Source organism: Oryctolagus cuniculus, chromosome 21 (assembly GCF_964237555.1).
Source record: "Oryctolagus cuniculus chromosome 21, mOryCun1.1, whole genome shotgun sequence".
NCBI lineage: Eukaryota > Metazoa > Chordata > Mammalia > Lagomorpha > Leporidae > Oryctolagus > Oryctolagus cuniculus.
In genome coordinates this window covers 19,578,052-19,599,517 of record NC_091452.1, presented here as the reverse complement: position 1 = coordinate 19,599,517, position 21,466 = coordinate 19,578,052, and the positions used below count along the sequence as shown (strand labels likewise).

At 53.4% G+C, this 21,466-nt stretch overlaps 1 protein-coding gene across 3 annotated transcripts in view; it reads right to left on the bottom strand.

Moving 5' to 3' along the window:
- Positions 1 to 549: 549 nt before the first annotated feature.
- The window catches only part of GRK3 (G protein-coupled receptor kinase 3), a 133,316-nt gene continuing 112,399 nt past the window's right edge, over positions 550 to 21,466 (bottom strand). For all 3 annotated transcript variants that reach the window (XM_051835476.2, XM_051835475.2, XM_070066046.1), the window contains 8 exons: positions 18,605 to 18,671; positions 18,049 to 18,149; positions 13,757 to 13,823; positions 11,417 to 11,512; positions 7,775 to 7,937; positions 4,506 to 4,642; positions 2,512 to 2,625; positions 550 to 1,861 (listed from right to left, as the gene is read on the bottom strand). In XM_051835476.2, the coding sequence (XP_051691436.1) occupies positions 1,700 to 1,861; positions 2,512 to 2,625; positions 4,506 to 4,642; positions 7,775 to 7,937; positions 11,417 to 11,512; positions 13,757 to 13,823; positions 18,049 to 18,149; positions 18,605 to 18,671 (907 nt within the window). In that variant the 3' untranslated portion in view covers positions 550 to 1,699. The remainder of the gene's footprint in view (positions 1,862 to 2,511; positions 2,626 to 4,505; positions 4,643 to 7,774; positions 7,938 to 11,416; positions 11,513 to 13,756; positions 13,824 to 18,048; positions 18,150 to 18,604; positions 18,672 to 21,466) is intronic.

The window sequence follows — 21,466 nt, the reverse complement described above, 5'->3', positions numbered from 1 at the left end:
GCACGTGGGACCCTCGACAGTCACGGCTGTGAGCGCCACAGCTGGGAAGACACCCGCCCCTTAAAAAGAGCAACTGCTTCTCTGTCCTCTGTCCCCAGTGGTGGCGCTGGGGTTTTTTTGTTTGTTTGTTTGTTTTTAAAGAACAGAATCTGCATGATGCTCTTCCCTTGTAAATCAGGAGAACACACGTGAACCGTACACGCGCCTGGTGCCCCGGAGATGGCGCAACGGAGGACGTGTGTTCACTGAAGCCACAATCAGGAACTGGGAAGGATAAGGAACCCCAATATTTTCCCCCAAAGTGGTTCCTATGAAACCACATATCCTTTCTGTGGATGAACCTCCAAATGTCCAAATGCTCCAAATACGGTTTTGTGAACAAGTGCTTCCTTCCCCGCTGGGCGGAGCACACAGTCAGGAAAACAAAGACCGTGGAATCGCCCGCCACAGCCAGGACAGGCTGCAAATAATCATGGAGTCAACTTCTTTATGCTGTTAGTCGTTAACAGAGACATACAAGAAAACTCTACCAAGAACAGGACAAATGTGGACTTTTGAAATTATTATTATTTTTCAGCCTATGGACAAAGGGGGACTTGGCGGGTTTCTATGACCCAGCATTTGTTTGGCGGCAACAGTGGGGCACGGGGGAGGGCCCGGCTGGGACTCTACGGCAGAGTCACGCAGCGCCCAGGGGTGCTCCACGGCGGGGGAGGCCAGCGGGAGCGCTGACGCATAGCCCTGACTTGTGGGGACGTGGCTGGTCTCCCGCAGTCTTTTTTTCCCGGATCAAATTCATCTTAAATGACACTAACACGTAAAATGAAGCAATTCTTTTTCTTCTTTGACACATCCCTGACTGACGCCTCCCGGGGTCGGACAGGAGGAGCCCACGGCCACCTGTCCGGACCTGAGACAGACGCGGGCAGGTGCCGGTTATCGTAGCACAATGCACTTGGCGGGGGGGGGGGGGGGGGGGGGGTTGAAAATCGCTGTTTTCCCCTGAAATCTCAAACTCCACCGTTTCTCCAGCGGAATCCCTGCACAACCTTTCCAGTGATTGACAGAAGAGTGTCTTGGATCATTCGCGACTCCCATATGTTTTGAGAATGTGAGCCCATCACCCCCAGGGAAGTGGGGGCCCCTCAGAGCAGATGCCGGGGGCGGGGCAGGCGTGTCAGGCCCCGAGGGCACCCTGGCCAGGGGGCATCTTCAACTTGGAGTCCCAGGACGAAGATGGGACATGGGTTCCACAGGGCACAGCAGCAACACGGCCCGGAGCTCGGAGCTCGGATGCGGAGAACCCGCGGTGGCCGGCTACCCCACGGAATCCGGCAACGCTTCGGGCTGCAGATGCTTCAGTTCCATCCCAGAAAGTCCAAGGTATGTCTGGTACCAGACATAGACAGTTACGTGGAGTCACCTCAAGTTCTAGGTTCGCAGATTCCAAAATCAGTGTGTAGCCAAGAAAGAACTCGGATTCCCTCAGTAGTCTGGAGCGTGGACAGACGCTGTCCAGCAGGGGGCGAGGCTGGCCCTGCCTGGGGCGTGCTCCCCACTCCTACTAGGAGCACCTGGCGCCTTGGGTCTTCGCCAGCCACGGAGAGACCCCTGCGTGGGCACCTTCTCCCGCAGGCTCTGATTCAAGGGCCCAGCCCCCCCGGGGCCGACTCCCGGAGGACGCGTCTGCCCCTGGGGGTCAGAGGCCGTTGCTGTTCCTGTGACACAGGGGTGGCTTGGAGAGCTCCATGACGCCCGGCCGGGGTTTGTTGAGGAACTTGGGCGCCCGGCGCAGGAGCCGCTGGGCCTCCGTGAACGTTTCCGTCAACTCCTTCTTCCACTGCACAAACTCTGGATCGCTCTGGGTGGGAACATGAAGGCAGAAGCTGTGCCGGGTTCGCCCGTGCCCCCTGCCACTGGGGGCACCCAGGGGACGCTCGCTCGCCCCACTCGCCTGCCCCGCAGCGGGGCTGACCACCAGCTCCCAAAGCCCCCTGGGCGAGGCGGGCACAAGCCCTGCCCCTCCGCACCCCCATCCCCACTGCAGTCACCACCCTCCACTTGCCATGACCTTGGGTTTCTAAGACCACTGGAGCCCGTGGGACATCTGCAGGTGGGTAACACAGCAACGGAGTTACCAAACGCGTGCTTCTGCCCCTACCACTTGCTGGGCTCTCAGTACACTTGTAACACACACACACACACACACACACACACAGCTGAACACCAGCAGGAAAGCGTTCAGGAGTTAACTCTGAGAAAGCGAGGAGGGCCCTGCCTGGCCCCTACAGAAGTCCCCCTGGCATCTGACGCTTGCTTACGCGTGCAAAGCTCACCCTCCAACGCGCTCGCGGACGAGACCGGGGAGTCCCACGGCAGACGGCAGGCTGGGCCCTGTTAGAGCCTGCACAGGGTTTCCAGCTGCCGCAGTCAAGTCGCTTCGTGTACTTCTTCCTGAAATTTCCTCATCCGAGCGCGCGGCAGAGTTCACGGGGGAAAATGCAAACTCACCTCACACTGCAAGACGAACTGCTTCCCTGCCTTTATTCTGAACAAGATGCATTTTTTGTCTTTAATCTGCGTTTCTTCCACAGATACAATCTGCTCCATTGTCAGCAAACTTTGCTAACCGCAAAAATAAAAAAAAAATCAAACATTAGTTGCATTCATCTCATGGCTTCGTGAGTTAAAAAGCGACAATACCAAAGGCCTAGGACATGCTCAGACAAAATGGCATTTCGCTCTGTTTGAGGACAGTTCTGGAAATGAGGAGAAAGGGCCACACAGGCAGGCGGATGGAAGCTCCAGCTATGGGATCTCACAGAAAACCGCAGAGACAGAGCCGTCCCTGGGAGGCCGGCCAGCAGAGCTGCCCCTCCGCACAGAGCTGATCTGTGAACGGCCCTGGGTGGGAGACAGAGCTGATCTGTGAACGGCCCTGGGTGGGAGGAAGCCTTCTTGTCCCACTCTCATTAATTCTATCCACCAAGTCACGAGGGAACGAGGCACCACCTGCTGACCGTCGTGAGCGACAGGTGCACAGCCCAGTCTAACACAGCAACCCAAGAAACGCATCGAACAGTAGTTGGATGTCAACATGGAGGCACACAGACAGGTGACATCCTTACAAGACAGCCACAGGGGGTGACAGCGCGGCTGCCTCTGGCCTGTGCTACAGTGTCACGAGTCCCTCACCATGCTGGGTTCCAGTTTGGATAAATACCCCAGGGATCCTAAATGAAAAACACCACCATCGCAACTCCGTGTTTCCTTCCTTCCTTCCTTCCTTTCTCCCATCCATCCACCCATCCATCCCTCCTGCAGCTTACATAGCTTCTCAACTAGAACGCTAGGCATGAGGACTCTGAAAACCAGGATCACTTTCCACAAGTGATGTAAAGCAAGGGAAATTCGTTTTGCACTTGTTTTTTCCCAATGCAAAGGTGAAAAGATTTCCTCTCAATGTCTGTGACAGTGACTTGCCAGCGGACAGCAGGATGAACGCTCAGGTTCACTCACTGTCTGCAAACAGACGGGACTTGGGGAGCGACGTCAACGCTCCACCAGCAGGGGAATCGTCACTCATTGAGAAGGGATCTTACTAATGGGAATGCAAGTCCTGGCTGTGTTAATTTTAAAGACGACTTTTAAGGCAGGTGGGGGCCCCGACGGCCACGAACAACGGCCGTGACAATGGGGACCACGGTCCCACTCACGACGCTGAGCCACACCACACCCCAGGGTGACAAGCCCCGGCTCCTCACACAGCAGGACCGCTTGGTGCACTCATGGTGCCGTGTGGATCAGAAATTCCTCTTCATCTTAGTCAACAGCGTTAGCTCTCAACGGGAGCGACATCTTCCAAGTTTCCGACCTACAGCTGTCACAGTGGACACGTGCAGGAGAAGCTGTGTGACCGCGGGAGGGCACAGGCAGACCTCACCCCACAGCTGAGCAGCGGGGTCACTGGGGGCCAGGCCCCCACTCTCTGGGCTCCCTGGTTTCCTCTTTCTAAAAACAACCCCCATAGATGACTAAGCAGACTGTGGTTGTAACTTTAAAAAAATAGCACCTGCAGAACATGCAAAAAAATCCCTGCAGCTTTTATGATTTCTGAGCCCCACTTCACAGATGGGGAAACTGAGGCTCAGAGCCACTGCCATGTGCTCGAAGCCCCAGAGACACAGAGCAGCGGATCTGACAAACCTGTGCGACTCGGGTGGCCCACCTGACCGCATCCCCTGCCCGCCTCGAACCCCTGACCACGTGGGCTTCCCACCCTCCAAGAGGCAAGCTCTCCTGAGTTCCTGTTGGACATGGCCTGACTCGCAAGCTTAAGCGTCAGGGTTTGAGCAGGGCGACCTCGGATGCCCAGGTGAAGACGCACTCACAGGTGTGGGGAAGGGGGTGGGGGTCCTTGAGTAAACAGGCTGGCGACACGGAGCGAGCACGCATGCGTGATGAGGCCCCACCCCACCCCGCCCTGCAAGGCAGCCGCGACTCACCCGAGACTCGCCCTCCCCTCTCCACTCGAGCCGGTTGGGGAAGAGGTAGAAGTAGCGCCGCTGCCACTGCGTCAGGAAGGGGCTGCCCAGCTTCAGCATGTACCCGTGCATGATGCAGTCTCTGCCCAGGGCGTAGTCTGCGGCCAGAAAGGGACCCTGAGCGACACCGGCCGGGAATGCGGCGTCCCGGCCGTCTCTCTCTCGGAAAAACCAGAGGCTTCCTCCCGGGGAACATCGAGCCCCTCGCAAGGGGACACGGGACACGGGACAGATGCCCCGTGTCAGGCTGGACACACGTGTGAGCTGCGAGCGTCAAGGCGGGGGTGGGCAGCTCCCACGCTCTCTCCACTCACACACTGAACGGTGCCTCCTGAGCAGCTCGGAGACCCGGGCTGTGCCTTTATCACCCTCGGAGGGCAAGAGCTTGCCCGACTCTGGTATTTTGTTACGCGTGGGTAAGGGGCATCTGAGATCGGGGGCTCCTTTCACTCCAGCCAGCCCCCGGGACCCCTGCCTTGACCTCACCTTGTGTCAATAAACAAGAGCAGAGCTTTGTTGCTGCGTCAGCCAAGCAACCCGGGGGCCAAAGTGCTTCAGGCCTCCACTGGAGGATATTCTACATCTTACAGAATTACATTTTACAGTGAAGTACCATTTCTTAACAACTTAAAGTTGATTTTTCAAAGTTTTCCATTGTATTTGAAAGGCAGAGAGAGAGAGAGACTGAGTTGATCTTCCATCTGCTGATTCAATCCCACAATGCCTGCCACTGATCGGCTAGAACAGGCCAAAGCCAGGAGTTCACAACCCCATCTGGGTGCATCAGGGACTCCGGTACTTGGGCCAGCACCTGTCACCTCTCAGGCCGTGCACGAGCGGAAAGCAGGAAGCAGGGGTCAGGAGCTGAGTCAGGACTCAGACCAGGCCCTCTGATGTGAGGTACAGGTGTCCCAAGCAGCGACTCCACCCCTGCACTGAGTGCCCACCCACAGAAGGTTCACGTTCAAGGCTTCCTCAGAGGCGCTGGCGACTGTCAGAAGCATCCATTCACTCCTAGCTCCTTCACCATGGTGCTGTGAACGCTGAGGGGCTAGGCAGGTTCGAAGCCCTCCTGATTCGGCATTAAACGATGACAACAAAAATCCCCACTCTCAGAAGGTTGTGACCCCGAAAGAGTCCATGTCAGGCCACAGGGGACAAGCGGGAGGGAAAAAGAAGAGGGCAGAGAGGCCAGGGAGGGGCAGTGATGAGGAGGGGGCCTCCTGGGGGTGCCGTTGTAATAATAAAAAAGCTTGCATTTCTGAAGTATATTTACAATTCACATCTTTTAAAAATCTGAGTCTAAGCTGTATTTTTCTGTAAAGGAGACCTCTGAGGTTATCAACCAAGATCTAGTTACGCACAAATTACTAACACACAAAGACAAACGCATTAGCTTGTTGGACATTGTGTCCAAGCCAAGCTCTAACCAAGAGGCCGCGGTCTGACACGGTCCTGAATGTGGAAGTTTTCCTGGGCCCAGTTTATCGGGATCCCAGGGACACCCCACCTTCCCCCTTGTGTAAAACGTCACGTGTAAAATCCACCCCGGGGGCAGGCGTTTGGAGCAGCAGCGGAGCCACCCCATCAGAGGATCGCTTCAAGTTCCACCTGCTCCACCTCTGATCCAGTTTCCTGCCCATGCACTGGGAAGGCAGCACACGGTGGTCCTAGTACCGGAGACCCCACCACCCAGCGGGAGACGAGGATGGCATTCTAGGCTCCCCGCTCCAGCCTGGCTCAGCCCTGGAGGCTGTGGGCATTTGGGAAGTGAACCAGAGATTCGCTCTTTCTCTGTTTCTCTCTTCCTTTCAAATGCATAACGAAACGTTTTTAGAGAGTACTTAAAAATAAATAAAACCTCCAGCAAACACGAGCCAGTGTGAGCCCAGTGGCGGAGTCCCTGCAGGACCGGGGCAAGCAGGGGTACGGGCTGCTCCTGTGGCGCACTCTGGCAACCTTCATGCAAGCAGCAAGTCGTGGAGGCTGGAGGGCACCCTTGCACGTGGATGGTAAACACTACGGGGAAACGGTCAGGTGAGACCAGTGAGTCCCACGGCATCCGGCCAAAGCGACCACGCAGCAGAACAGAAGTGTTCCTGGTCGCTCCTGTCAGACGAGCTTGACCTCACAAGGGCCTTCTCTTCGGGGCACAATGAAATGCTATCTTACCAGCGTCATCATCAACTGCATTAAGCTTAAATATCCAACATTAGCAACATCTTAGGAAAAGCAACGGAAACAATATTGAGTGAGAGAATAACTGATGTACTTAACACTCCATGTCACATTTTCTACTGTAGAAAGCCTAATAGTGCACTTGATTGTTTATACAAAAATATACAGTCTTTCTGGGAGGCAGCATTGTGGCACAATGGGTTAAGCTGCCACCTGCATCCCATGTGAGTGCTGGTTCGAGTCTCAGCTGTACCACATCTGATCCAGCTCCCTGCTAACAACCTGGAAAGCCCACAGAAGACGGCCTAAGTGCTGGGCCCCCTGCCTCCCGCATAAGACATCCAGATGGAGCTCCCAGCTTCTGGCTTCAACCCGGCCAAGCCCCAGCCACTGCAGTCATCCAGGCAGTAAACCAGACGATGGAAGATTCTTTCTCTCCCTCTCTCTCTCTCTCTCTCTCTCTCTCTCTCTCTCTCTCTCTCTCATCACTCTGCCTTTCAAATAAACAAATCTTTAAATATATAATTGGCCATTCTTTAATGCTGTAATATAAATGTGTTTATACATTTGTGTGTCTTGACAAGTGACAATGTCACACCCAGGTGCTCGCTACGACTGGCTCTGCCAGCACAAAATGAAAATGCAGGTTCCTTGTTAGATTCTCAAGATGGTAACAGTAACAGCAGGAAAGCAAGCCCAGAGCCCTGTGTGCGTGCACGGCTCACACCCGGCTCACACACACAGCTGGCTCTAGTCCCAGCACGGCAATCAGCAATCTTAAAGGAACAAACTTCCAAACCGCCCCCAGCACTCCAAGAGCAGCGCGCAGACTGAGGGCGCAGTTCTGTGGCCGTGCCCTGTGACGTGTGTGTTGACCGGGTGCTCTGAGATAGTGCGCTGAGCTCATCCACACCCCATCCAACTAAAACCACGCGTGACATCACCTCCTTCTTCCACTAGAAGACTCTCTGGGACCCAAACCCTTCCTCAGCTCTACAGGGCTTTGGCAAACGCGCTGCGGCAAAAGCGACGGAGACCCGTGATGACTTTACCTTCCTCATGCCCAAGCTGCTTATTTTTCGCTCTCTTCCTGGCCTCAATTTTATCCGTGTCCGCGTTCACTGCTTCGTACACCGTTTCGGCGACTTCCTGCTGCCAGCGCTCGGAGATGACCAAGGGGAAGTTCTTGTACAGCTCTTGGTCGCAGTCCAGCAGCTTAGTATTGCAAGAAAGCAAAGATGTTGGTGATCAAACATTGCTCACAAAGAAACAGACTCCACAGTGGCACAGCCCTGGGGCTGGGCACCCTCGGAGGACTGTGCACGAAGCCCGAGTGACAGGTGACCACTGCTGATGACCCGCAGTTAGGACAGACCGGGGCTTCACTCCCAGGCCCGCCAGGGCTGGCCCCAGCCTGATCTTCCATACTGCCCTCACGACACTTTGCCAAGGAAAACTCAGACAGACAGGGTTTTCCTTGAAGTACTAACAGAATCGGACCCCCCAAAATGAAGACCATGCCGATCATGGTGAGGATGCTTGTGAGAGTAGGGACAGAGACCCCTAAAGTTTCAGAATCGGCCACAGAGGAGAAGCCAAGTGGCCTTTCTGACCCAGCCCTCAGCTGAATGGGAAAGCCAGGAAAACCAGGCTGACTTTTCCATTCATTCTGTGACCTTTCCAACTCGGCACAGGTTAGCAGTGGAATCTTGTGTGTAAGAACCATGCCCACACCCATGGGTGGTTTGGGCAACAGGGCCTCTAAGAGGGGCTGTAATGGAAACTTCGCTGTGGCTGCGCTTTGCGAACCATACCACGGGAACAGCCAAAGGCCTGCGCCACAGCCTCCCAACAGTGACTCGGGCCTCCGCAGAGACTTGATCCGCCCACTCCCCTGTCTAAGAGCTAAAGGGGAGAGATGGTGCCCCCGGCCACGTGCATGGAAGCCCACAGCCCTTGGGCAAATGACCGTGTGCCCCGCGTCCTGACCTGGGCGGGTCCCCATCTGGTCTCGCTGACCTAGTACAGTAACACATCGATTTGGAGGCCACTTTGGTTTGAGAATCTCTGCTGCTGTTTCCTCCTGAGCCCCACGCTGAGGTCCTCCCACGTTCTGAGCGTGATATTCACATGTACTCATGTGTGCATGCGTGCACACACGTGAGCAAGTGGTAGGGTGCTGTGGACCCCAAGGCCTGAGCTGGCACACAGGGACACACTGTGAAGACACTGATTCAAAACACACCCCTTGGGGCCACTGCTGTGGTGTAGTGGGCTAAGCCTCCGCCTGCGGCGCCAGTAGCCCATACGGGTGTCCTGGCTGCTCCTCTTCTGATCCAGCTCTCTGCTAATAGGCCTGGGAAATCAGCTTAAGATGGCCCAAGTCCTTGGGCCCCTGTACCCTCATGGGAGACCTGGAAGAAGCTTCTGGCTTCAGATTATCCCAGCTCCAGCCATTGTGGCCATTTGGGGAGTGAATCAGTGGATGGAAGACACCTCTCTTTCCCTCTCTCTCTCTCTCTCTCTCTCATTACCTGTAATTCTACCTCTCAGATCAACAACAACCAAAAAATCTTCAAAACAAAAACCACACCCCTTTCCAAGGGTGCAGTTCCCTGGGGGGCATTTAGCCTGGCCGTTTATAGCCCCGACTGGTTGTTTAAAAGGGAATGAAAGCGCCCACGACCCTTTAGCAGATCCACGAAACACCAGAAGAAGTGCTTGGGTTCGAGAACCAGCTCCACTCCCAGTTCCAGCTTCCTGCCACTGCGCCCCCTGGGGGAAGCAGCAGGGAATGGCTCAAGTGGTTGGGTCCCTGAATGGAGTTCCCAGCTCCATTGGGGAGCTCACTCTGTCTGCCTGTCTCTGCCTCTCAAACAAATAAAAAGTTAATGCACCCGTATGATAGACACTGCCAGGGTGCTAAGCACGGGCTACATGCCAGGAGGCTGAAACAGGTCATCTCACTTATCCCCAGAGAAGGCGTGACCACGAAGCCACCCATTCTACAGGTGAGAAGACTGAGACTCAAGATTCTAGAATGGCCTAAAGGTGCTGAGCTGACAAGTGGCAGACTCGAGTTTGGTCTGTATGACTCCAAAGCCTAGATTTTTATTCACAAGATTTCCCAGTTTGAAATCCTTTATAACTTCAAAAACTTGCACGTGTCCCTACAAACCCGCAGCTTTATTTCTGGCTCCGTTTGATGGACAGGAGCCCATCTGATGACAACAGTCTACGGCGACAGCAGTCTCCCTTGCAAACAGCTGTCTAAGCGGTTTACTGTCCCCGAAGCCCTGTGTGTCGCAGGAACACACACCTGCCAGGTACGGACTGCTCAGACTGCAGCCACGCCTCGTGGGGTGCACAGCCGTGGGCTTCAGTCTCCAGCCCACAGGAGGGGCTCTCTGGTGTGGTCAGCATCCCCCACACGCCCGTGGCCTTGGCCTGTCTGCTGTGCCTTCACCTCCTGAGAAGTGGGCTCTGTGAACAGCCCCACGGCCTCCCTGCCTAAGCCTCTCCTCCCCACTCCCGCAGCGCTGGCCCAGAGCCACTTCTTCCACAGCTCCCCGAGGCTTCCGGCCTCAGCCCTCGGCCTTGGCAGTGGCTCCACCCCACAGCGGTCCTCTTGGCCTCCTCCAGCCGTGCCATCCCTGGGGCAGGCTCGGGGCAGGCTCTTGTGTGTCTCTGGTCCTGCCCAGCCTTCCCTTGCATTTTACTGTCACTCTCTTAACTGCACCTCACAGGTGTGCACATGTGCATGTGTGTGTGCGTGGTTTTAACTTTTTACTTATTTGAAAAGGAAAGAAGACAGGTATCTTCCACTGGCTGCTTCATTCCCCAAATGCCTGCAATGGTGAGGGCTAGACCAGGTTGAAGCCAGGAGCCCTGAACTCGAGTCAGGTTTTCGGGGTGGGTTCTGGGACCCACGCACTTGAGCCATCGCTTGCTGCCTCCCACAGTTCACGTGGGCAGGAAGATGACATTGGGACGTGGATGTGCTGCAGCCTTGTGTGGGGGCACCATCAGGTGGGGGCACCGAGGGGGGCTTGCCCGAGAAGGGTGGAAAGACAGGCAGCTGAGAGGAGACACGGGGCTCGGGGCGGTGGGATTGGCTGTCAGAGTCGGGGCGGGCGGGACATTGCCATGGAGTGACACGCTCCAGGGGATCACTCTCCCATGACTCTCTGTGGGTAATTAAGCATCCTCTCGTCTTGGAAAAATAAGGAGATGAGGGGAGTGCGGAAGTACAGGGGATTATGTTAAAAAAAAGGGGGGTGATTATTTCACCATTGATAGACAAATGCCCAGTGATTCACCCTGTCTGCTCGTTCCCTCCCAACACGGGGTGATCTAAACACGGGCTGCCGGGCAGCAGGCGAAGCGTGCCCAGTTCCCACATATACACTCGGCTCCCACACACGCGCTCAGCTCCCTGCTTCATTCACACGCCAGGTGTGTTTCGAGCCTAACTGTTCCACAGCAATACTACTTGGACGTGAACTTCAATGCAGAGAAAGCTTTTGTGGGTTCTAGTTTGGGGCCTTCACTTCCACACTTTTCAACTACGCTGATGACAGTCACGTGGAAGCTGCAGTCCGCAAACCGCCCGAGAGCAGGGCGGTCCCTCCACTTCACTGACCCCCAGCCCACTCCCCTGGCCCGGGCCGCAGGGAAGGAGCGCCCCTGGGTACCTTGATGCCTTTGGTGTCCTCTTCGTCAAAGGAGCCGATGTCAAAGGCGTCGGCGGCGTTGACTTCTCCACGGGGAGGAATCAAGGGCGGCGGGTACTGGAAGAGCCAAGGCAGAGTGGCGCGGTGACCAGATGGCCCCGACGGCCCCACCGCAACCTGACCGTCAACCAAGGAAGCACGGCGTGGGGCGCCAACAAACGTGACTGTCGGGGTTCTACAAACCGCAGCACGGGGGCCACCTAAGAGCCCCTGCCCTGAGCAGCCCCAGAGGAAGCCCCACCCTTCAGACAAATGTGGGGGCGCAGGGTGGGGAATCATGTTCCAAAGTCTTCAGCAATGCGTTTTAAAGATTTATTTATTTCAAAAGCAGAGTGACAGAGAGAGAGAGAGAGAGAAGAGACAGAGACAGATCAAGATCCCATCCAATGTTTCACACCCCCCCACCATGCACACACAAATGCCTGCAACAGCCAGGGAGGGCTGAGCCAGGAGCCAGGAACTCCATCTGGGTTTCCCATGTGGGTGGCCAGGGCCCAGGCCTATGAGCCATCATCCGCTGACTGCCAAGTGCATCATCAAGGAGCAGCCGGGTCTTGAATCAGGAACTCTGGGACGCAGGCCTTCTAAGTGGAGGTTTAACTCACTGTGCCACAACACCCGTCTTTTAAATCAGTTTTAAATATAACAAAGTCCAAGACTTCATATGCCCTCTGCTCACCTTTAAAAATTATTAATTATTATTTATTTGAAAGTCAGAGTGAGAAATCTTCCATCTGCTGGTCACACCCCAAATGCCTATAACAGCTGGGGCTGTGATGGGCCCAAGCCAGGAGCTGGGAACTCAGTCCAGGTCTCCCGAGTGAATGGCAGGAACCCACGTGCTCGCACAGCGGCAGGAAGCCGGAGTTGGGAGCAGAGCAGCCCACGTGACCCCAGGCGGCACCAATCGCCCACCACCAGCGCCACATGAAGCAAGTGCGTGCTTTCGGGTAAAGCAGGACCACCTTCAAGGTGCCTGGGCGGCGAGCAGCCCGGGGCCACTGGTGACTGAGCAGGATGCTGCCCTCTGACACTAACCCGGCAGGACTGGCAGCCCAGCCTCTCTTCGCTACAGAAAACCACCCCTCCCCTGTGGCCCGAGACCACGCAAGCCTGAGTCCCAAACTGCTAACCAACATTTTGTGTTCTAAAAAAATCTAATTTGGGATGTGTCCGTTAACAATGAGAACTCGATACACCTTAGAGGGAAGAAAGGAAACGATGCTGATGAACAAAATCATGGTAGCTTTTTAAATTACGTGGCGCAGGACTAGAGGACACCAAAGTTTAGGACCCAAGTTTCCTGTGCAGTTCCATATGTAAGCCACGGATTGGTAGTCAGAATTCAAGGAGACAAGGTCGAACTTTTGAAGAGGCTGAATTACATGGACATTTGAATTCAGCACACAGCAGATCCGTTATCGTTGTTAACCTGCAGAGAGCTTTTACAGTCACCCCTCAGGACCTGCGGGGGCACACACTGGTTCCAGGACCCCCTGAGGACACCGAAAGCCGTGGATGCCCGAGTCCCTCACAGCAAACGGCCTAGGGGCTGCACATAAGCTGCCCATGCACTCCTGCGCACTGTCAGGCCCCTCCAGATCACTTCCAACTGAACACACTGCAGATGGACACGAATAGTTGCTACGCTGCACTGTTCACAGAGAAGGACGACCAAAAAAAGATAAACCTGCACGTGGGCGCCAGGGCTGTGGCGTAGCAGGTAAAGCCGCTGCCTGCAGTGCCAGCATCCCCCATATGGGTGCCGGTTGGAGTCCTGGCTGCTCCACTTCCGATCGAGCTCCCTGCCATGGCCTGGGAAAGCAGTAGAAGATGGCCCAAGTGCTTGGACACCTGCACCTGCATGGGAGACCCAGAAGAAGCTCTTGGCTCCTGGCTTCAGATCCGTACAGCTTTAGCTGCTGTGGCCAACTGGGGAGTGAACCAGAGGATGGAAGACCTCTCTCTCACCTTCTCTCTCTGTGTAACTCTTTCAAATTAATAAATAAATCTTTAAACAAAAACACACATCCACACGTGTTCAGTTCAGACACCCAACAGGGCTGGCAGCTGCAGGGTCGGAGGGGGATGCGTGAGGGGGGTGGAACAGGCAGGTGCAGGGGGCCCCAGTGCTGGGAAACCAAGAGGAGAAGGTGCCCCCAAGGGAGCAGCAGCCGGGGAGCAGCGCTCTGAGGACACAGGGACACAGGCAGGACCCCGGCGGGGGGCAGACCCGGGAGCCAGGAGAGCACGGAGCGGCGGGGGCGGTTCCGGCCCCCGGAGTGGGCGCGCAGGGAGTACCTTCTGCAAGTAGACGTGCTGCCAGTCGACGCCCCTGAAGAAGCTGTGCTCCTTCACTTCCTGCGCCCTGGGGAAGACACAGGCACAGTCAGGCCGCGCCGGGGCCGAGTCTGCCTTTAGGAACGCAAGAAATCCCTTTGCAAAAATCGTCTCCTGAGAACACGGCGGGATCACGGCCAGGTCTTCGAGAAAGTAAAATCCGCTTCTTGGAAGCCAATGCAGGGAAGGCAGTGACGTCTAGAAACACCGCACGCCGTGCCTGGGGCCATTTATTTAGGACGTTTACTCTAGTTTCAGATGGCCCAGGAATTTCTCTCTCTCACACACACACACCACATACATACGTGTATATACGACCACACACAGAACCTTAAAAGTGGGAAAGGACAACGTGCTTATGCACACACATGCATATGTATACACATGTTTATTTATGAATCTATCCATATGGAGTGACCTCAAAAAGTTCACGGAAAAATAGAATGAAAAAATGACATGACTTCTCCGTGAACTGTCTACAGCACCCTTGTTTGTACGGGATAATCCTATAGCCATGAGAACCTAACTTATGGAAGAATTAAACTGGAGATTTACACATTAAGGAAACACCTAAGCAAATGTCTGTGGGTTATGACAGTAGCACAGTAGGAGAATAACAGGAACACACAGCACTGAACATGTACTTGGAAGCAGACAAGAAATCGAATACTAGCATGTACGCCAAAGCCCTTTATCAACCAGAGAAACAAGCACTCTCGAAGGTCATGATTATCTTCTAAATCACACCCTGGGGCATGGTGAGTGCACACAGTCCCTGAATGAATGAATGAATGAATGAATGAGTGAATGAATGAGCCCACATCAGAATCCCTGTGCACCTTCATTGCCCGACGTGTCCATCAGTGTCTAAATATTGAATGTGGTAAACTAAACAAGAACTTCGCTTGCATGTATCCAAGCAATTAAAGATACCCTAGAGAGATGGGGCCGGCATTGGGGTGCAGGGGGTAAAGCTGCCACCCATGTCGCTGGCATCCCCTTTGGGCACCGGTTCGAGTCCCAGCTGCTCCTTGCGAATGCACCTGGGAAAGCAGAAGAAGATGGCCCAAGTCCTTGGGCCCCTGCACCCACATGGGAGACCCAGATGAAACTCCTAGCTGCAGACTGGTCCAGTTCTGACCACTGGGGCCATTTGGGGAGTGAACCAGCTGATGGAAGATTTCTCTAACTCTTTCAAATACATAAAGAAAACTTAAAAAAAAAAAACAAAACTTCCCTGGAGAGGAGGCTTTCTGGTCCAAGCCAGTGATGGAGCACAGGTAAGCGGCTTTGCTCCTTGTCAACAACTACTCAAAGGACAGGAGTGGAACATGGAGGTCTAAGCCCACAACAAAGAGTGGGAGCGGGCCATCAGCCTTCAGGCTGGGCAGTGGACAGAGGAGCAGTAACTGACAGCAAGAGAGGCACAGCTCCAGCCCTGAGCGCTGGCTGCACATGGACACACGTGAGGCCTGGGAAGACGGCACAGGACTGAGATCCAGTGGAGGGAGCCTCTCACTCTGACTTGAGCATGTACACACGACACGGACTATACCCACTTCCCCCAAGACACCTGCAGGTAGGTGTGGAAAACCCCTGAAGGGGTCTATTGGGAAGAAATTAAACCTGTGGCTGGTGATGCAGCGTAGCAGGTAAAGCTGCTGCCTGCGTTGGCACCACTCTGTATGCCGCTCCACCTCTGATCCAGCTCCCTGCATAACAGCCTGGGAAAAGCAGAAGGTGGCCCAAGTGCTTGGGCTCCTACCCCCTACGTGGGAGACCTGGATGAAGCTCTGGCTCCAGCCTAGCCCAGTCCTGGCCATCATGGCCATCTGGGGAGTGAACCAGAGGATGGAAGAGCAATCTCTCTGTGTCTCTCTCTGTAACCCTTTCAAATAAGATAAAAATATTTGTTTAAAAAAAGAAATTACATCTGATAAATATTTTTAAAGAGAAATCAACAAAAGCATTGGAAGTGTAAATGATCAGAAAGTATAAGAATCAAAGCAAAGGCACAGGTGACATCAAAGTCAGGAGCACAGAGCACCGACCTAGAAACCCAACACCCATCTCACAGGAGTTCTAAGAACAACGGAGGAGACAGGGAAATCAGCCACATCAAATACACGTGTCCCCCAAGCTGAAAAGCATGAGCCTCGGAGTGAGAGGGACTCCGCGCGTCTGACGTCACGCCCGGTAACTGAAGCCCACGGCCAGCAATGACTGCTCGCTCACACACTGTGAAGCAGTTCCTTCAAAGATTTGGGGCGGAAAATCCTTATCAATGGGGAATTCTACACGGAGCCTGCACCGGTCAAGTGTGAGGACGGCGGGGGGATGTCTCAGATAGGTAAGGACCAGGGTGTCTGTCTCTCACGGCCTTCCCTAAGCACTTCCTGGAGAACATGCCCCGGCGAAGCGTGTGGGGCGCCCAGACCGAGTCAACGGCAGGTGCGAGTCGGGAGCGACAAGTGAGCGAGTGCTGGGTGGGATGACGCCCACCGGCAGGAACAGCGCCCGGTTCTCGCGGGAGCTGCAAGGTTGGCTCCTCCCTGAAAGAAAGATCAGGGCAAACAGAAACTCCACAGCTGTGATATTTTCAAGTATTTTATATGTAAAAATACTTCAAAAAGTTTGTGGGAAACCAAATGGAAAGATGTTAATTTGGATTCAAAAAATTTTGACATCCATTTAGTTTTTCCACAATATATATTTTCCATGAAATTCTTCTTTTGCAAGATTTATTTTACTGGCAAAGCAGTTGCAGAGAGAGAGAGAGAGAGAGAGAGAGAGAGAGCTTCGATCCACTGGTTCAGCCTGCGAAAGACCACATGCAAAAGACCACAATGGCCAGAGACTGGGGCAGGTTGAAACCAGGAACCTGGAACCCCATCTAGGTCTCCCACTAGGGTGGCAGGGGCCCAAGCATCTGGGTCATCTTTCCATGAAATTCTTGAAGGTCCCACAAACACAGGCATGTGTGTGTGTATCTTATAGATGTATATTCCATATGTATGCACACACGTATGTATCATACACTGCAAATATATTTTATATATGTGTGTATGTGTGTACATAACTTCAGGTTTATTACCAGGTAAAGTAGAAACTATGTAACGAACATTTATGTTGCTACGATACCCTAAATACTACTTCATTTGCAACTTTTGAAGTCAACCAATATACAAAGTGCAAAGGCCGGACGTGATCAACAACAATCACAAAACAGGGAATAAACAGCATCAACTTGCTGATGTAAAAACAAAAATGGACACGACAGAAATCAGAGAGGAAGACAATGGAAGGCGAGAGTGTTAGAATCTGCATGGCACAAAGGGGGACTACTCAAGAGGTGACTGCGCGTGGTTCCTGGGAACAGGCACAACTGGACCAGGACACATCTGAAAGGCACCAAGGTAAGCAAGAGGAGCCGCGACTAGTCATTCAGCTCTTTCGAGCGGTGGCAGAAAGATACGGCTGTAGAGGACACTGAGTGAGTGGAATCTTCAGCCGTGGTAGCACCAGTAGGCAACTTCTCAAAGTGAAAGATATGTAATTTAGCCACCTATACACTATACATAGATAGGGATAACATGCATGTGTGTATCTCTACTGCTCCAAAAAATATGCACACACACACACACACACACACACCCATGCCACACGTGCATATAACAGTTAAAACATGCAGACACGCATATACACATATGCCACACATGCAAGTGACACTCAGCTAAGAACACGCACACACCTACACATACATGTCACACATGCACGTAACTCTCAGTTAAACGTTATTGGTACGCGAAGCAAGCCTGGGGGTGGGGAAGATCAGGGCGAAGGTGTTATTAGCCGCCCTTCTATAAGCTTTCCAGAGACCACTATTCTGGGGGTTTGGGGACCAGGAAAAATGTGCAGATTCCTTAGGAATCAGCATTTACTGCAAAAAGCATGCACAAGCCAGCGGGCGCTCAGTTCCGAGAAAGCACGAGACGGCGTTGGAGAACCTGGTCAGGCTATGGAAACGCTGCCACAGCAGATGCGACCAAAGTCGATTTTTAAAGATAAAACTGCTACCGACTTCTTGACAACACAACACACAGGAACATGTGCGCGTGTACTTCCTGTGTGGGTAGGTTTCCCCTTGGGTCCCCGTGGGAGAGCTTTAAGGAGCAGGAATGACCTTTGCTCCGTTAGAAACCACCGCTGGGCTTTCCCGGGAGAGACAGAGACAGGCGGGGACGATGGCCTACCCGCCTCCGTGACAGCCCAGCCGCTTGCCCACGTCTCGCTGGAGCAGGCCTTCCAAGAGAGACTGCAGCTCCGGGGAGAAGGTGTCGGGGAGCTCCACGTTCTGCGGAGAGGCAGAGGGAGGGGGCTCGAGGCCATCCGCACACCGCTTACCCTGGGTAAGAGGGGTGCTCAGAACGGCAGGTGCACCTGGAAGGGATGTGTGCTCTCAAGCAGCAGCAAGGGGTCTCAGAAGCTGCCGGCAGGCTGGCAGGGGCCGGGCTGGGGTTGGGCAGGACCCAGACCCCCCGGCCCCCGTGCTTCTGCTCTCAGCTCTGCCTCTGCCTCACGCTGGTCCGTTAGCAAAGCTGAGTCTGTGGCCCTGGTACCTCTTCCTGGGCATTTTCCTTTCAGAAATTCCTCTGGGGACTGTGGCTTTGTTTAGGTCAAGAAAGCAAAAGTACACATTCTAGTGTTTTGAGTTGCTTTATGTGGTTTACGTTGTGGTCATTCTATTAGTAACGGGAAGAAACAGGAGAGCTGTGATGCAACCAGGAAGGCAACTTCTCGGCCGCTTACCACGGTGAGCGTCATCCGGTCAATCTCGTGCTTGTCTTTGGTTTTGTGCTGCCTGAAAGGGCTGTGGCTGCAAAAGGAAAGAAGATTCTGTTAAAATATGTCGTCAGGTAACTCGGCACGTAGCACCGGTTAGTGTCTGGAAAGGGCCGTACGCCGGGTCACTGTTCACTCAAAAACACACAAAGGCACAAGGTGCAAATGTTCATCGTTCCTAGAGAAAAATCAGTGACCAAGGGGAGCCAGAATTACACCTTTCTTGAACTGCTTGATCCTCACTTGTATGAAAACATGGCACTAAAATACAGCTTTCGGGGCCAACGCTGTGGCTCAGTAGGCTAAGCCTCTGCCTGCAGTGCCCGTATCCCATATGGGCGCTGGTTTGAGTCCCGGCTGCTCCACTTCTAATCCAGCTCTCTGTTATGACCTTGGGAAGCAGTAGACAATGGCCTAAGTCCTTGGGACCCTGCACCCACGTGGGAGACCTGGAGGAAGCTCCTGACTCCTGGCTTTGGATTAGCTCAACTCTGGCCATGAGGTCATTTGGGGAGTGAACCAGCAGAATGGAAGACACCCCCCCCCCCACCGGGCTCTACCTCTCTCTGTAACTCTATCTTTTGAACAAATAAAATAAATCTTTTAAAAAATACATCTTTCCAATTAAGGTAACATGAGAAAGAAGCACGTGTTTAATATTTCTTTAGTTAGCCAATGGGTAGTCGTGCAAACGTCATTCACATACGGCTCATCACAGGCACATCTGAGCTAACGACAGCCTTCATAGAATTTCTTCAGGTCCCTAAAGCAACATAATGAAGGGCCATCAAACCAAAACAAGATCAAGATGAACACGATTCACCTCTAAGGAATAGCACTTTGAAGCAGTAACATGTCCTCTGGAGATCACCGAGACCAACGCATCATGCCCCATCTAACCCTCCTGGTTGCAAGCTCTCGCTGCATGCGTGACCTACACAGACAGCCCCAGAAAAGCTGGGTCCAAACTGCAAGGTCACTGTTTCCTGGCTTGAGTCCGATACAAGCCCTCCAGGTCAATCTTTCTCCTGGGAACTGGAGCTCACGCCGCTGTATGTCAAAGTGTCAGTGAAGGAGAAACTAAAGCACCACAACACCCATGAGAGCGGCCAAGACACTGACGGTATACAGGAGGAGCCTAATAAAGTCACAACTGAGAAACGAACAAAGATGACTTAAGTATCCAGCATTAGAACAATATGGCCTTATGCATGTAAAATTAAAGGAGGGAGATGTAGGATTGAGTTTTCTTGCAGAAAGACATGCTCATAAAGTCATGACTCCTACCCACTTATTCCCACGCTGTGTATGATATGATCTGAGACAGATGTCGTATAAAACATTGCTGACTGGTAGGTTCATTAACTGGATCAGAACGTTGAAGACCAAAGGGGTTCTCAAAAAGAACTTAAATGCCGCTGCCCCCTGCGCTGTTACTTAGAGGGACTGAGCCGCGGTGCTTGGGAGCAACGGAATCACACACGGGGCCCCGGGAGACGCGGCTGCATTCCACGGCACTTACTGTCTTCACGAGAGAGGGCACTCTCCTCCTTACTGTGCCATGAAACACAGAGCAATGCCCGACTCTTAAAAGAAGGAAAAAAACAAGCAAAACCAGGTGAACTAACTCATGAGTATGTGCTGATCTTTAAAATAGATTTTGATTAGAGAAACCTTTTCCGTCTTGTTTCCAAGGAGAGAAAGGTATAATGACTGTGATTCAAATACAAAGAGGATGATAACAGCTTGTAAAATGGAAGATATGATTTTAAAGCATGTATCATAAGTGTATCATACTTGTAGCATTCTTTTATATAAAAACCACAGAAATGGTATGTTTACAGTTCTAGGGAAAAGGAATAAAAACTTGTTAAACTGTATTAAAATCTTAGTATCTCTGCTTGACATCTGTTTCCACCCTATGGTGTTTTAAAGATTTTATTTATTTGAAAGGCAGAGTTAAGGGTGGGGAGGCAGAGATGAGAGATCGAGGTCTTCCATCTGTTGGTTCACTCCCCAAATGGCCTCAATGACTGGGGCTGGGCCAGGCCAAAGCCAGGAGCCAGGAACTCCATCCAAGTCTCCTATGTGGGTGCAGGGGACAAGCACTTGGGCCATCTTCTGCTGCCTTCCCAGGAGTATTAGCAGGGAGCTGGATCAAAAGCAGAGCAGCCAGGTGCAAACCACTACTCATACAGGATGCCAGCGTTGCAGGTGGCAGTGTAACTTGCTGTATCACACCAGTCCCCACAATTTTTTTAAGTATTTTTTTTTGAAAGAGAAGAGGGAAACATAAACACACAAAGCTCCCATCCTCTGGTTCAATCCCCAAAGGCCAGCAACAGGCAGCACTAGGAGCTCCACCCAGGCCTCCTGTGTGCAGCAGGAACACAGTCACTGAGCCGGCACTGCTGGCGCCCAGGGTCCGCACCAGCAGGAAGCTGGGATCAGGAGCTAGGGCTCAGCACTCCCACATGGGACATGGGCATCACATCTTCCCCGCCCTATGAGGGTTCCCAACATCAGACTAGGAAGAGCTCCTGTGTGCTGGTGAGTCCGCTGACACAGCTCCCGTGGGCAAAGCCATGGGCCCCACTCCTTCACCCCGTCACAGTCGCAGTGACCACTCCACAGCACACGTGGAGAGTTCATCACCCTCTTGCTAGTAAGAGGTGGGTCCTCGAGGAGTGACGCGTGGGGAGGGCTCCACCCCCAGAGAGGGACTAAAACCACCATCAGGAGTGGGCTGCTTATCCACGGGGTTGGTTACTGAGGTGGGCTGGTTATCCACGTGGCTTAGTTACTGAGGTGGGCTGGTTATCCACGTGG